This window comes from Protobothrops mucrosquamatus, unplaced genomic scaffold (assembly GCF_001527695.2).
Source record: "Protobothrops mucrosquamatus isolate PMUCROS unplaced genomic scaffold, P.Mucros_1.0 scaffold1498, whole genome shotgun sequence".
Taxonomy (NCBI): Eukaryota; Metazoa; Chordata; class Lepidosauria; order Squamata; family Viperidae; genus Protobothrops; species Protobothrops mucrosquamatus.
In genome coordinates, this window is record NW_015387672.1 from 395,190 (window position 1) to 412,513 (window position 17,324).

A 17,324-nucleotide genomic window follows, 5' to 3' on the forward strand; every position below is an offset into this window, starting at 1 on the left:
TCTAGCTAGAGAGAAGCTTCCAGCACGAGTCTGAAAGCTCGGAAGACAGAAACTCTGGTCTCAGTGATCGACTCAGATTGGATCCTGCAACATTATCCTGGGACACGGATATTCGCCTTCATTCATATATACATGAAGTTCAAATTGGATCAAATCACATAAATTAGATTGTTTTTTATCCTTATGGTGTCAGTTTTTCATATTAGTGCATTGTAAACTTTTATGGCAAGTAGAGGGAATTGATTGTAAAGTTTGTTCAAAGGACAAAAAAATGTGCACTTTTTTCATTGGGTAAAATGTGGAATGCTGAACTCACCAGCAAGGAAAGGGCAGCTTTTTTCCCCTAATAAAAACTGCCATAGATGAGAAGTCTGAATTTCAGGTGAAGGACTTACATTGGTGAATCTGATCATAACTATTTTCTGAAATGACCAAAAATGAAGGTTGTATGTTCTCTGTCATAAATAAAGCAAAGAAATAGATGTGAAATTATGACTATCTACTTGCATTGATGAACAATTTGGAATGTGCTCTATAGCAGGGTTCCCCAACCTTTCTGGGTTGGCGGCCCGGTGGGAAAGAAGGGGGCAGGCATCTTTATGTGCGCATGCGCACACACGCAAATGTGGCTGCAGGCACATGCACGCGAACGGGGCCATGAGCATGCACACTCTGCAAATGGGGCTGCTAGCGCTGGCAGGCTCGTAGCTCAGCGAGCGCCAGCGTGTGCACTGGCCGGCCACCCACACGGCCCAATGGCCAAGAGGTCATGGCCTGGTAGTGGGCCACAGCAGATTCTGGCGGAATCAAGAAAGAGATCCTATTTTGAATAGCTATTTTGTTACATTGCTTACTCTACTGAGTATATAAGCTAGATATAACAAAGCCCATAATTAGATCTGATCCTGTATAGCCCATATGTTGGGGGTTATGGGCTTTGTTATATCTAGCTTATATATTCTGATAGAGTAAGCAATGTAATAAAATAGCTATTCAAAATAGGATCTCTTTCTTGATTCCGCCAGATAGCTAATGCTAGGGACATGGCTTCAGAAGGTAATTTCATGGATCAAGATTTGCATCATTAGGAATAGATGATTTTAGGGCTTTAGAGTCCTGAAAACTATTTAATAGAAATACTGTAGTTCTGTCACAGATTTTTGCTGCTTAAGCATATACTGTACCTTCCACACCGCCGTGCCGTATCAATAGTTTATGAGTGCCACAGAGAACCTTCAGAGTGTATTTATGTGGACTCTGGCCCAAAAACATTTTTGCTAGAACTGTTTGGTTGGGAAAAATATGCTTCTTATTATCCATATATGTAATACTTTTTCATATTTTTTTTAACTAAGCTGCACCTGCCAAAGCCAAGCCAGCAACAGCCCCCGCAGCAGAGCCTGTGGCTCCTGCAGCACCACCATCTCCAGCTCCTGTAGCAACCCCCTCTGAAGCACCAATTCCCACTACAATGCCTCCAGTGCCCCCAGTGTCAGCACTCCCTGTTGATGCTAAACCAGGTGAGATTACAACATTCTTCTTGTTGCTTTCCCATCTATGTAATAGAGCAGTGTTTCTCAACCTTGACAATTTTAAGGCATGTGGACTTCAACTCCCAGAATTCCACAGCCAGCAATGCTGGCTGTGGAATTCTGGAAGTTGAAGTCCACATGCCTTAAAATTGTCAAGGTTGAGAAACACTGTAATAGAGGGACCTCAGAACTTAAGATTGTGAAATGATACATAGTTAGAGGCTTTATCTCCAAACTGAGGCTTTCACTTACATTCAGAGCATTGGTGTCAACTCATTTTATTCAACGACATGATCCCTGCTTGCTTAATCCCCTGACATTCTACTTTTCCATTGACTTTCAGTGTCTGCAATAAAGCCAACTGCAGTGCCAACAGCTTCTCCTGCTGCGGAACCTGGGACTGGCAAAGGTGCCAGATTGGAACAAAGGGTACTTGGAGGTTTCTCAGTCTGGTGGGATATGATGTGAATACTCATTTCTGTAAGGAATTGTAGTATTGATAGCATTGAGGCAGAACAAAAAATATTTTCATAGCCTCATAAAAGGCTGTAACAAAGTAACACTAAAGAGTTAAGGGCAATGGCTGAACCCAAGAAAGTTCTTCATTCATGAATGTTCTTACTCAGTGGTCTCTAGAACAGGTGGTCAATACAGGTAGTTGTCGATTTACCACAGGCCACTTATGACTGAACTCCCCAAAACTACTCATGACCCAGATTCGAATGTTATGTCTGGGAAGGGCAGTTGTGTGACCACATTTTGGATGCTTGGCAACCAGCCCACATGTACAGTTGTTTGCAACTCCTCCTCCCTCCCCATCATGTGAATGCAATTTATTAAGTTTTTTTCTGGAAATTGGTGTTTACTTCCAGTTTTTGGAAAATAACATCCAATAAGAAGCAATGGGTTTGCTTAATGATCTTGGCACATGCTTTACAACCATGTTCACTTAATGACTACCTCAAAAAAGGACATGTGATGACCTGCTTCATCATGACTTACGACCGTAACTGCCAGGCTCAATTACGATCATAAGTCGCAATTATCTGTAGTGGAAATTGCAAACCGCTTTAGCAAGTGTGAATGTTTGAAATTTACCTTCTTAAAATCTATCCTGCTAGCTTTCTTGAGATTCCAGAGATAAACTCCTATGTCGTACAACTTCTTTTCATAGCAGTTTGACTTCCGATACCTTGTGATATCATTTGTTTTTATTGTGTCTCAGCTGGGCAATTATTTCAGGCTAAAAATGACTTTTGATTAAGTTTTGGATTCCCTGCTCAAGATAACCCATTGTGTGTAGATAAATTATTCTGAGGTGTTCATCAGGAAGAGAGAGAGAAAGGGTATGCTTTTAATTTGTTCAGGGTCTTCACTATTTTTCTATGATTTATTTCTGTCTTCAGGTAAAGATGAACAGAATGCGTCAACGCATTGCTCAGCGGCTGAAAGAGGCTCAGAATACATGTGCCATGCTGACCACTTTCAATGAAATTGACATGAGGTAGGGCTTTGCTCTCATTCAGCATAAGAATGCCTGAATTTTGACTTCAGTGTTTGAGAGTCTTCAATCTGATTCTCCCTGTATTTGGGCGCTTCGTTTTTAAAGCTGTATTAATGTTAAAGCCGATTATTTTGGTTAGCTTTTAGGGGAAAATGATACCACATGATATTGATAGAAACTACACGGAACATGTTGTTAAATACGCATCTCTTGCTGACAAAAATATCTGATCTTGTTATTATCCTCAATTAAAAATTCAGAAATCCTGCATTGATAATAACATTATACCAGATTTTTGGTAGCTGTCTCATTTGAGAATGTTTCTCTTCCAAGCAGGAATCCCAAGCAAAACAAAGTTCTTTTTTTGCAGGCTTTATTAAGATGGAATAATACAAAAATTCCAGTAAAAGAATTATTTTCTATTTAGAACCAGAATATCTATTTGTACATTAGGATGGAGATATTCTGAGTTTTTCACTGACAACCTTGTGGTAGAGCAGGAGAGGAGAGAGATTTCTTCTCTTGGTATGGGTCTGCGGCTGTGAATAATTTACATAATCTTTGCTTGAGTTCTTACCATTTTTAAATATTGTCTGCTTATCTCTGGTTAGTTAACTGTTGTTGAGTTGAGATGCTTACAGGAAGAATTCAATTCGTTTAGCAGTTGGGGAGCGCTCGTTGAAGTTTAACGTTGGTATTTGAGGTGGGGGAGCCAACAGTGTTCAAGCCAAGTGCTTGGGTGGCCCGAGCTCTAATGGATTTGAGGAGGGGGAAGCTTATGTTTCAGTGCATTAGGGAAATGATGCCCAAATCAAATTGCCCCATGAAATCTTATCCTCCTTTTTAAAGCAAAACATGTAAATATTTTGTGCTTAGAATGTTAAGGTTGGCAAAATAGTCCTGATTGGAAAGGAAGTGATGCAGCTTATCTCCTATTAGAGACTAATGGAAGTGTCACTTTACTCTGGCCTTGTGCTCTTGTTGCAATCAGTAATATGTTTTGCATTGATTGCCGACTGGCGGTATGCCACAGAGCTGGCTTGCAAGGGTTGAGACTGAGGCCTTTTGCTTCCCCACTCGAGGTCAGTGTCGGCCGTGAGACCTGCTCTTGATGGCTTCCTCTTTTCAGCCACCACTTCATACCTGCAGATCTTGTATCTTGGGAGGCAGTAATGTCTTTGGACAGTAACCCTAGCTCTAAATGAGATTTGGCAAAGAAAAAAATAAACAGACGAAACCCAGAGGGACATTTCTGTTGGCTAAAAACTGCCTCTCTGAAGCCATATTGTCTAGGAGATTGATGATGAAGATTGAAACTTCAATATCTATCTAGAATTATAGGACACAATTATTCAGTTTAATTTGTGTGGCTGGCTTCTCTTCCAGTAAGTGAACAAGGGAAATTACGGTTTTCTGTTCTGATTAAAGATGCTTTCAAAGTGCCATTATATTGGAGACTTTGAAAGGCCCTACTCCCATACTCGGGTAGTTTGCTTTAAGTCTGGCCAAATAAATGTGAATATGCTATTTCTTTTTTTAGATCCTCTTTTTAAAAAATAAAAATATGAGTTTGTATATAGTAGATAGACCAAGTCTACATAAAAATACAAAATTATTTATCTTATTCTAATATATCTTATACTGAAGTTTCTTTGTACACAGCTGGAATCAATCTTTCCAGGAGAGTGCTTGACTTGGTATTGTATCTTCAGTCTTGGACATTCTCTTATCTTCTTTGCTATCAAAGAAACTCTGCTGAAAGTTTCAGGGATTGAACATAGGATTACCTTCATGCTGTACTTCATGATAAACATACTGTATCAATAAGCTGTTGCTTCCTCATTTTTGTTCCACGATTGATTCAGATGTTTATTCATAGCATGCATACATTTGTGCCTGTCATGCTATTCTTTTCTGTGGAAAGCAGCATTATGCAAGATGCATAAAGGGAGTAAGAAAGAGCAAGCCAAAAAAATTAAAGGCACAAAGGAAAAAAGATAGTCAAATCTTGTTTATATGAACATAATTCACTTTATCTCATCATCCCCTTTATATCCTTGCAAACTCGCCTTTTTACCACCATGACCCAAAAGCATTTCCTGTGCTACCTTTTGTTTTTAAAACTTCTCTCTTTTTGAGGATCTCATCAGTCACAACTTTTTCAATCTTCCCTTTCCTCGAGACCCATTCACTTTTTTGTATATTTATTTTGTGATTTATGATCCTAAACTGAATAACCATGAGAAATTAGAGTGCACTTTCCTTGTGTGGGAGCAGATTCTGACTGAAGTTTATGTATGGATTGTAGTAAGCTATTATGGTTGAAAGACTCAATGGGAAATAGGATGAAGTGTAAACATTACTGAATGTATTATATTAAGGAATAGAAAAAATTAAACTGTAAATATTTAACATTATTAATACTTTTCAATCTTTTCTAAGTAACTTATTAGCTGCATCCTTATTTTGGTAACCAACATTAGATATTTGGCTATTGCAAGACAGCAAAAGCTTAGCATGATTGGTATTGTTTTTTTAATAAAGGCATTAGGAGTTCTTGGGAAGCCTCCATATTAAATTTAAAAACCAGGAGAACATGTTTCAATGAACTTTACATCCATTACATCCCAGAGTTCTGAAAGAGCTGGCAGATATTATCTCAGAACCATTGTATCATATCTTTAAAAAATCTTGGAGCACTGGGGAACTACCTGAGGATTGGAAAAGAGCTGATGTGGTTTCCCATCTTCAAAAAAGGGGAAAAAAACAGACCCAGGAAACTACAGACCAATCAGCCTGACATCAATACCTGGGAAGATATTGGAAAAAATAATCAAAAACAGATCTGTGAACATCTAGAAACAAATAAAGTTATAACTAGTAGCCAGCACGGGTTTGTTAATAACCAATCTTATTTCATTCTTTGACAAAGTGACTAAATTAGTAGACCAGCGAAATGTTGTGGATATAATATGTTTAGACTTCAGCAAGGCATTTGACAAAGTAGTCCACAACCTACTTCTTGGTAAGCTAGAAAAATGTGGGATTGACAGCATTGCCACCAAATGGATGTGTAACTGGCTGACAAACCGTATTCAATGAATAGTCCTTAATGGTACTACATCTACATGGAGGGAAGTAATTAGTGGGGTATCACAAGGTTCTGTCTTAGGCCCAGTAATATCTTCATAAATGACTTAGATGGGGGGAATAGAAGATCTCATCAAATTTGCAGATGACATCAAACTGGCAGGAATAGCCAACACCCCAGAAGGCAAGCTCAGAATCCAAAAAGATCTTGACAGACTTGAACAATGGGGCCTATCTAACAAAGTTATATTTAATGTTGAGAAAAGCAAGGTTTTACACCTGGGCAGGAAAAACCAAAGGTACAAGTACAGATTAGGCGAAACCTGGCTCAAAAACAGTAACTATGAGAGAGCCCTTGGAGTCCTAGTGGTCAATCACTTAAACATGAGTCAGCAGTGTGCGGCAGAAGCCAAAAAAGTTAATATAATCCTTGGTTGTATAAACAGAGGCATAGAATCAAAATCACATGAAGTATTAGGAGCACTTTATAAAGCTTTAGGCCACATCTGGAATACTGCATCCAGTTTTGATCACCACATTACAAAAAAGATGTTGAGACTTTGGAAAAAATGCAAAGAAGAGCAATTAAGATGATTAAAGGCCTGGAGACTGAAACATATGAAGAACGGTTGCAGGATTTGGGAATGGCCAGTCTAGAGAAAATAAAGACTAGGGGATATGATAGCAGTATTCCAGTATTTGAGGGGCTGCCACAAGGAGGAGGGGGTCAATTTATTTTCCAAAGCTCCAGAAGGCAAGACAAGAAACAACTGATGGAAACTAATGAAGGGGAGAAGCAACCTGGAATTAAGGAGAAACTTCCTAACAGTGAAGACAATTATCCAGTGGAACAGCTTGCCTTCAGATGTTGTGGGTGCTTTATCACTCGAGATTTTTAAGAAGAGACTGGACAACTACTTGTCTGAAATGATATAGGGACTCCTGCTTGAGCAGGGGCTGGACTAGAATATATCCAACGTCCCTTCCAGCTTTATTCTGATTGATTGAATCTACTACGTTATTGCAAGAATTAAGTTTTTATACCATAGATGGCGAATCTTTTAGAGACCGAGTGCCCCATCCCCGCTCTGCCCACCGCTCCACCCTCCACTCCACCCGCCCGCAGGGCCACTCACCACAGATCGCCCAGGCAGCCTTGCAGCGCCATGGTGGCCATGCCCTCCGCCCCCACCCTGCAGCAGCATCTGCACGTGATGGTGCGCAAGGGCAGAGTCTTGCCCCTGCTGCCCAGCTGCCATGTGCTTGGCTGCGGTGCTCTGTGTGGGCCGTGCCTGGGGGAGCCTCTCCTCCAGGCAGGCTGCTGGTGAGGAGGGGGTTGCGGGGGGAGGTGGGGCTGGGGCAATGGCACGCATGCCCACAGAGAGGGCTCCGAGTGCCACCTATGGCACGCATGCTATAGGTTCGCCACCACTGCTTTATACAGTATGACTACCTCAGGGGTGTCAAACTGCCGGTCTGCGGGCTGCTTGTATCATGCGGAGGCCGCACCCACCCCAGTTCCGGCAATGCAAAAAAAGTTGTGATATGTCGCAACACATCACATGACGCAGCGAGTTTGACACCTATGATTCCAAGACATTTAATCAAGCCTTAGTAAAACAATCCCGTATTTACTGTGGTTAATGTTATTAAATAAAAACCCATTTGGAAGGCATAGTTATTACTGATACCGAAGTTTTGTAACAAAATTTTACCTATTACTTTCTGAACAGTGATTTATTTATGAAAGCAGATTGCATTGATTTGTTGTTTATTATATTTAAAAAGTTCATTAATTATGATAGTTCATTCTTGAAAAGAAAGCTGAATTATTGTGTCCTTGAACATTAACATTAGTCTTGATATATTGGTAGTAGTTTTAAGAATCCAGAAGCTATTGAAAATCTTGATATCCATTAAAGCATTTTTTTAAAAATTTGGAAAATACGCCATTCAATCTGAGCTTTGGATAAGCATTGTTGATAATAGTGTCACTTCTTGTGTGAGGCTTTTGTATTTGCATTAAAAAAAACATACATGGCATGTTTGAGATGCAATTCAGTAAATAACTAGACATCCGGTAAAATGTACTGCAGATTTGAAAATCTTTTGTAAAAATTTGTGGTAAATATTCTTATGGTATTTGCAGTAACATCCAGGAAATGAGAGCCCGGCACAGGGACAGCTTCCTGAAGAAGCACAATATGAAATTAGGTTTTATGTCTGCCTTTGTGAAAGCTGCAGCCTTTGCTTTGCAAGAGCAGCCTGTTGTGAATGCAGGTAAGAAGCCAGCGCTTATATTTCTGAGTAGAAGACAGACCAAGTAGAAATGGAGCTGGGATTAGCCCACTTCATAATTAAATCTTTGGCTGCTAAGAAGGTCTACTGTGTTACTGATTGTGTCACCTGGACTTGTTAGGTAAAAATCCCCGTGCTGAAACAAACCCTTTCTCAGCAAAAGAATAATCAAAGTGGGGATGAAAAAAGACCTTCTGATTTGCATCTGGGGACTTTCGTCAGTAATAATGATGGTTTTATTAGGAAACGATCCTCTGAGAGGATCCTCTGAGAAAATCCTAACTTACTTTTCCACTATGATTTGCAGAAACATATTTTTTCACTATGATCTGCAGATTTGGTTTCCTACATTGCCTCTATTTGTCTTTTCTGTAAGGCTTGGCTTCTAGTTTGAAAGTCAAATTTGGAAAAGAGACAGGAATTTCTCTCACTTGTACTATAGTACTATAGTATGGGGAAATAATCAATAAGACTTTCTTTTGCAGCCCCTTTTCAATAACTGGAATGGGAGACTACTGAGGGCCCCAACAAAAGGGCAAGATGTGTGATAATAAGCATGTATTTTTTAAATTTCTTCTGCTCTTTCTTCCAATCTCCAAACTGCTGCACAGTTGTCTTCTAAGCTCTCTAGCAAGTACCAAAGGCTTAGAAGAGGGACAGAGGTTTCTCTCATATGGCTGATGATTTGAATAAGGTAAGAAATAATGGATGCCAACAGGCTCCGCCCTGCTATTCCTTACTTTATTCAAACATTGTTTAAATAAGACAAAAATGTATGCTCTATCTCAGGGATAGTCAACCTTGGCTCTTTTATGACTTGTGGACTTCAATTCCCAAAATTCCTGAGCCAGGAATTCTGGGAGTTGAAGTCCACGAGTCATAAAAGAGCCAAGGATGACTACCCCTGCTCTATCTTATCAGAAGGCTTGGAAAAAATTGTGAAGCAGTTTGAAAGAAGGAAGAAGCAGCAGGATACCTTTCAGCTACAATTTATTTTCCAAACTGGAATAAAATTCTTTTATGTGTTGCCTCGAGTTCTCTGTTTTGAGACTTTGGATAGTATGAAAGATGGAAGAAAATTTGTTTAAATCATAAAACTTTTTCAGATTTTATAAGACTTTTTAAAAAAATTAACTGAGAGAAGCTTAACACATTGTGTGACTACGTGGGCTCACCCTTGTAGATGTTTTTGGTAACAACACAGAATGGTTTAATCTGCCTTTTTCCAGGATGCATTTTCAACTTCCCAGTCCAGTTTCAACTTATCTACACTCCTAGGATTTTTTGGTAGAGTTTTATTCTGATCTTTGCCATTTTCTGAATTTCGTAATGCAAATTAGAAATGTGCATTAAAAATAGGATATATTTGTAATACACACACACACACACAGAGAGGATCTGCAACAGTAGGGATACTACTGGTAGTATGTCCATACTGTATCCCTTGCTATCTATCTGGCTGCTTGTTTTTTTAAAGATATTTTGAAAATAACACAGAAAGATGGTGTGTAGCAAAAGTAACTATATTTAAGAGCACTATAACATACTGTCAAAATTTCAGTTATATTCATTGGCCCCAAAAGATTATCTGGCATACACAGACAAGTTTGCATTAGGGAATACTGCAAAAATATGTTACAGAAAGTATGTACAGTGTGCTAAGAAAAATATACGCAGGAATATATATATACATTTTTCCCAGTCTTCGATAAGCACTGCAGAAATGGGATGAGCTAAAATTCAACTGAAAAAAATTAGAATGAGTAAAATTAAAATTCACAGATATGTCTTTCAAGTATTTCAAGTAAAATGAAGCAACTAATTTGCAGCAAATAGGAAGGCACTAGGAAGGCCTTGATACTCACTAATGTGTAGTTCTTCTAAGTCAAGTCTTGATTGTTGGTGTTGCTCTGTGTAACACCTACTTTCCTTTTTCAACTTAGTGATTGATGATACAACCAAAGAAATGGTATACAGAGAATATGTGGATATCAGTGTTGCAGTGGCAACTCCTAGGGTAGGTATTATGGAGACAATTTCACCTGGCCAGTTGATTACTCAAATTTATGAAAAGGGGTTGCTGGGGTTAGAAATAAGCCAAGACTGGTTTTATGAAATGGAAGCTGAGCCTATTGATGTTGTCTTACTCTGCAGTGATAGACGGAGGAGGGTTACTTCTGTCTAAAACCTTCATAGTAGTTTTTGGACAAAACTCCATGGTAGTAGAAATTATTTCTACTTAATCTTAAATTTAATCCTAGGTAGAATAACAGTCCTTGTCTCCTGCATTTGTTTCCTTTTTTTCTTTCAGAGACAAGTAAGTTGAGTCCACTTTCATTTTTCTGCTTCTAAAGATGAACTAGGAGCTCTGAAGGCTTGTGGGGTGTTTTTTTTTTTGAAGTCCCACAGTCCTAGTGCTACTAGATCACTGGGCATCTAAATACCTGTTTCATACAATATGTATGTATGTACAACAGTTAGCCAGAATTCTAATTCCTTATAGTTTGGCACTCTGATTGATTACTTTCCACTTAGCTCCTTTTCTCTGGCTTAACAAGTCTCAATATCCAGTGTGCATTTCATAGTAAATCCAATCCACGGGACAATTGTTCAAGTCCATGACTCAATTGTTGTTGGGAGCAGTCTAGTAGTATGTGCCAGCATGTTGCTCATTCATGGTACAGTGAGGGGGAAAATTATTTGATCCCCTGCTGAGTTTGTACATTTGCCCACTGACAAGAAATTATTAGTCTATCATTTTAATGGTAGGTTTATTTTAACAGTGAGAAACAGAATAACAACAAAAGAAATCCAGAAAAATGCATTTCAAAAAAGTTATAAATTGATTTGCATTTGAATGTGTGAAATAAGTATTTGATCCTCTATCAATCAGCAAGATTTCTGGCTCCCAGGTGTCTTTTATATAGGTAACCATCAGTGATTAAGAGCACTTTCTTAAAGGGAGTGCTCCTAATCTCAGCATGTTACCAGTATAAAAGACACCTGTCCACAGAAGCAATCAATCAGATTCCAAACTTTCTACCATGGCCAAGACCAAAGAGCTGTCCAAGGATGTCGGGGACAAGATTGTAGACCTACACAAGGTTGGAATGGGTTACAAGGTGACAACAGTGTGATTATTCACAAATGGAAGAAACACAAAATAACTGTCAATCTCCCTCCGTCTGGGGCTCCATGCAAGATCTCACCCCGTGGAGTTTCAGTGATCATGAGAATGGTGAGGAATCAGCCCAGAACTACACGGGAGGATCTTGTCAATGATCTCAAGGCAGGTGGGACCATAGTCACCAAGAAAACAATTGGTAACACACTATGCCGTGAAGGACTGAAATCCTGCAGCACCTGCAAGGTCCCCCTGCTCAAGAAAGCACGTGTACAGGCCCATGTGAAGTTTGCCATGAACATCTGAATGATTCAGAGGAGAACTGGGTGAAAGTGTTGTGATCAGATGAAATCAAAATGAGAGCTCTTTGGCATCAACTCAACTCACCGTGTTTGGAGGAGGAGGAATGCTGCCTATGACCCCAAGAACACCATCCCCACCGTCAAACATGGAGATGGAAACATTATGCTTTGGGGGTGTTTTTCTGCTAAGGGGACAACTTCACCGCATCAAAGGGACGATGAGCGGGGCCATGTAACATCAAATCTTGGGTGAGAACCTCCTTCCCTCAGCCAGGGCATTGAAAAAGGATCATGGATGCGTATTCCAGCATCATAATGACCCAAAACACATGGCCAAGGCAACAAAGGATGGCTCAAGAAGCACATTAAGTTCCTGGAGTGGCCTAGCCAGTCTCCAGATCTTAATTCCATAAAAAATCTGTAGAGGGAGCTGAAGGTTTGAGCTGCCAAATGTCAGCCTCGAAACCTTAATGACTTGGAGAGGATCTGCAAAGAGGAGTGGGACAAAATCCCTCCTGAGATGTGTGCAAACCTAGTGGCCAACTACAAGAAACGTCTGACCTCTGTGATTGCCAACAAGGATTTTGCCACCAAGTACTAAGTCATGTTTTGCGAAGGGGTTAAATACTTATTTCACTTATTAAAATACAAATCAATTTAAAACTTTTTTGAAATGCGCTTTTCTGGATTTTTTTGTTGTTATTCTGTCTCTCACTGTTACAATAAACCTACCATTAAAATTATAGACTGATCAGTGGGCAAATGTACAAAATCAGCAGGGGATCAAATAATTTTCTCCCTCACTTATAAGCTACAGTTCTGCCTTCCTTTTACACATAAATGTAACCATGGTCTAACATGACAAATATTCAATGTTAAATTCAAAATATTAAACATATCCTATTAGCAAAACGAATGAACTATTATAGTTTGAGATCATTTTAGAAAAGCTATTTGACTCAATGAATCAAAAAGCTCCTTAATTAGCTTTGTCTATATTTTTTGAAATGTTATTAATATTGGTTATTCAGTGTTTTTTATTTCCTATAGGGTCTAGTGGTCCCTGTCATCAGAAATGTAGAAACGATGAATTTTGCTGACATTGAGCGTGCAATCAATGAGCTGGGAGAGAAGGTAATTACTCTAAAGCAGGGGTGTCAAACTCAATTTCACTGAGGGCCGCATCAGCATTGCGGTTGTCCTTGGGGGGGGGCAGGTGGGTGTAGCCAGAATGGGTGCAGCCTACTGGGTGAGTGTGGATGGAGTGGGTGTGGCCTACCGGGTGAGCCACACCTACATCATTCGCGTCAAGAGTGCCTGTGGGGGCCTGGGCAGGGACAGATCTGAGGGTCTCCGGCAGAAGGGGGTGGGACTGGGGCAAGTGCCAAGATGGCCACCACAAAATTGTATATTGGCTCCCAGCTGGCCTGGGCCAGGGCCAAGGCAGCGGGGGCCGTTCCCTCACTATTTCCAGGATGGCTTCGCGGGCCACATGAAACCACTTCGCGGGCTGCATCCAGCCCCCAGGCCTTGTGTTTGACATGTCTGCTCTAAAGGGATCTTCAAAAGAGACAGTAGAATCCACATGTTGTTTTAGAAATAAAAAATAGAATATAGCTTGCAGAAATTAAAAGTAACAATCAAAATTCACATTCAGTAAGTTGAAGACAAGGCAAACGGTATCTGGGTATTCTCCACTTTCATACTTTTAACAGTTTAATATAAGACATTCCTCCATTGTTAATTGATCCAGTAAACATCTGGGTAGTTCAGCATTTTGTTTTAAAGACTCGTCAAAAAGATGCCTCCAGAAAGTCTACAAGCGTGGAGAGCATTTTTTCCTTCCTACCCCGTATAAAGGAATGATCTAGACCAGGGGTAGTCAACCTTGGCTCTTTTATGACTCGTGGACTTCAACTCCCAGAATTCCTGAGCCAGCTAAGGTTGACTACCCCTGGTCTAGTCAATGCTTTACCATTTTAAGAGGTGTATATCAGTGATTTCATTGAAGGTTTTTCTCAGATCAAGGTAAACTGTCAGCAGCATTCATTTGAACTATAAGCTAGTAACTCTGAGAAGATACGATGTCATTTGTTTGTGACAAACCTAGTCTGACTCCTATTAATTGTGACATGCCTGTCCCAAGTGTTCACAAATATAATATTGAATAGTCTATTGTAAGACCTTGTCCTGTATAGATGTAAAAGCTAGGGGCAACATTCATTCTTTACTCTTACAGAAGTCCTTGTCAGTTTTCTGGGGCTCCTAAATTTATTAAAAGTCATTCTGCAGTTGCCTTCATTCATTCTTTTGGTACCCAAGATGTAATTCATCCAGCCCTGGAGATTTTAATTCAATTAAATTAGGATTTTTTTCTTAGCTTGTCCGTTTTGGTGCAGTTCCTCATTCCTCATAATAGCATAATGATGACCAGCTAGCTCTCCATTTCTATTCTGAGGCAAGACAGAGGTGAATAGGAGTTAAAAGTTCGGCCCTCTCTTCATCACCTTTTACTAATTCACTATGTTCTTCCTACCTTAGACCTTGGCTTTTTTTCTGTTTCTAACATACCCAAAGAATCTTTTTGTTTTGTTTTGTTTCTGAATACATTGTTTTCACAATTCTCTGCCAGTTTGTTGAATTCTGACTGTTCTGTCACAGTCTCTTCATCCTTGAAGAAATTTTTTAAAAAATAATCTGAAATTGTGAACTTTCAAAGGACTGCTGTATTTTACTAGAGATTGAGGCGGGACAGTAAAGCCTTGTCTTTGCTCTGAGAAGGGTTCGTATTTGTAATGTCCATGTTTGTTCTGTTGAGAGTTGAGACCCAGATACTTTTTTTTCTGATTTTCTTTTTAACATTCCAGCATAAGTCATTTGTGGTCATTGTTTTATCTCATTTCAGGCTCGCAAGAATGAGCTGGCCATTGAGGATATGGATGGTGGTACATTCACCATCAGCAACGGTGGAGTATTTGGATCTCTTTTTGGAACACCCATCATCAACCCACCTCAGTCTGCCATCTTGGGCATGCATGGCATCTTTGACAGGCCTGTTGCTATCGGAGGCAAGGTATGCTCTGTGGAGATGACACTCACAATTTAAGGGTTCTTTTAACATTACCTTAGTCACTGAAAACCACATTTCCATGATTAGCTCTTATGTAGTTTTAAATGCTCATCAAAATGAATATCAAGCTCCTCAGTGCTGCTCATGGAAAAGTATATCCTACTTGGTTATATTAATGTTGATGAAATTCTTTAGTTGAGAGGAAGGGAAAATTGGTTAGTTTTAATCAAACAGAATATATAGACATCATAATTGGAAACCTTGACTTTTGTGAATTATTTCAGAAAACAAAATCATATCCCGATAATTCTTTTGAGCTATAAGTTAAAAGGATTTGGGTCTACCAAAACTTCAAATTCTTTGCCAAGAGGTCCAATATATTTGTTTATATAGTTATCTACTTACCAGGCAATTCTGGTAAAGATTAAAAACCAGGGATTATTTACTTACTAAGCGTTAAAAACAAAAAAAAAGCAAAATAAAATGATAAAACAATGCCATGGGAACAGGACACAAAACTCATTGAATTACAAAGAATTAAGAATCAGGTCGTTGAGGCTTTCTTAAAGGGTTAACCAAACTTTTGGAAAGGGGGCTGATTCATAGGGCACTTGAGGTTCTTGGGGTAGAATAGAGAAAAAGTACAGGAAGTGAAACAAGTTGAAGGAGAGAGTAGCTACCTAAGATGATGTTCAGTTTAACAGTGAGACTTCTCTTAATTTAGGTTGAGGTGCGACCAATGATGTTTGTGGCACTGACGTATGATCATCGGTTGATTGATGGAAGGGAGGCAGTGACTTTCCTGCGCAAGATCAAGGCTGTGGTAGAAGATCCTCGAGTTCTGCTGCTTGACCTATAAAGGGTCACAGCACCTCCTATCTCACCCCATCCAGTAGAGCAAGGATACAGCACCAGCAGATAAAACAGAGGACATTGAGGAATCAGCAGGGCTTCATTCCAGTCTTTTCTTCCCTAGTTGCAAGAGGTGTTTTAAAAGGAAATTTGAGAGATACGCTCTCTTCAGAAGAATTCATTTTATTCCCAGAATAAATCAAAGGCTGTTCTGGTCTATTCACATATAACCTATCCTTCCTGCCTTCCCTCGTCCAATCCAATTAGGTCTCACCTTGTCTCTTTCCTGAGGTTATTGCAGGAGGAGAAACTACTTGCTTCTTAGCTAGAGTTTCCCTCCCAACCTGGTTTTGCACAAAATTTCAGGTTTAATTCATTCTCTGAGGCAAGATGCCAGGAAAGAGATAAATTGCTGCTGGGTCTCTGTTTAACATAATGACTTACATTTTGCAAAGTTAACAGGGGAGAGGAGTTATTGTCTACCATGATCCTTTACACAGTGCCTGGTCTTACCACCTCCATAATAAAAAGCAGATATTTACTGTACCTCGTCCCACCCAATTTTTATGGGGTTTTTTTTTGCTTTTACTGGCACTTACGATAGCAAGACCCTAACCCAACAAACTTTTTTATAGCCTGTATTAGCATCAGACAATTTAAGGACGACTTTCAATAATTTTTCTCTGCCCGTAGTTCTTTAAGATCGGGAAGAGCATATAACTCAGATTGGAAAAAGATAAAAAGAGTTACTTTTAAAACTTGAATAAGGCAGAATTGGTGTCCCTTCTTGCTATTGGGACCAGTTCAAGCTATGTAATCTCCACAACGATCCTAAATTCCACCCAATTCTCCTTGATTGACTTCTTCAGCTACTTGTCTATAATGGTTTGGCCTGATTGTATGGTATTGTGAGTTGGGACTCGAGTGTCTCTGGCATATATGCTGACATAAGACTGCTGGTTCGTGGGGACATATCCTTAGTACAATAGTGTGCACATGTATTGTTGAGTAAGAGGGTTGCTAGTGCCTGCAGGGTTTATTACTCTTGCCCACTGCACAGAACTTGTAATTAAAATATTTAACAACAGATTTTAAAACAAAATAAAACAAAGAAATTATGCACGAGTGTTGTTTCTTTCACTTTGATGATTAGAAAAACTTTTCCAGCCTTTCAGAGAAGGAAAATGAAATGTTCCACAGGCAGCTCTTAAGAAGTGTTGCTGCGCTTGCTCTAAAATCTAACCAGGTGAGCTAATTAAATAAGAAATCTTCAGCTGCCGAAATCTCACGAAAGTAAAATAACTGAGTATAGTTGTGTTGACTTATTGGGCTTGAGACCAGACTTGGCTTTTCTCCAAGGGATTTAAATATGGCCAGATCAGTGTTGTCATCCATCGGCTGCCAGCAGAGCTAGCAGCAGAGTCAAGACGAGGATGGGGAAGGGGAGCCTGGGTCAACTTTGGAGCCTTTGGAAGGCTCTGATGAGGAAGCAGAGGCAGATGCAGAGCCGGGGCCGTCTGTCGGCATCCAGGTGGAGAGGCAGCTGTTTTCG

At 39.7% G+C, this 17,324-nt stretch overlaps 1 protein-coding gene across 1 annotated transcript in view; it reads left to right on the top strand.

Moving 5' to 3' along the window:
- The window catches only part of DLST (dihydrolipoamide S-succinyltransferase), a 28,075-nt gene extending 11,200 nt beyond the window's left edge, over nucleotides 1-16,875 (top strand). The window contains exons 8-15 of the mRNA XM_015822214.2: nucleotides 1,356-1,520; nucleotides 1,876-1,961; nucleotides 2,939-3,036; nucleotides 8,276-8,406; nucleotides 10,368-10,441; nucleotides 12,901-12,984; nucleotides 14,756-14,923; nucleotides 15,645-16,875. Of these exons, the coding sequence (XP_015677700.1) occupies nucleotides 1,356-1,520; nucleotides 1,876-1,961; nucleotides 2,939-3,036; nucleotides 8,276-8,406; nucleotides 10,368-10,441; nucleotides 12,901-12,984; nucleotides 14,756-14,923; nucleotides 15,645-15,779 (941 nt within the window). The 3' untranslated portion in view covers nucleotides 15,780-16,875. The remainder of the gene's footprint in view (nucleotides 1-1,355; nucleotides 1,521-1,875; nucleotides 1,962-2,938; nucleotides 3,037-8,275; nucleotides 8,407-10,367; nucleotides 10,442-12,900; nucleotides 12,985-14,755; nucleotides 14,924-15,644) is intronic.
- Nucleotides 16,876-17,324: the final 449 nt, after the last annotated feature.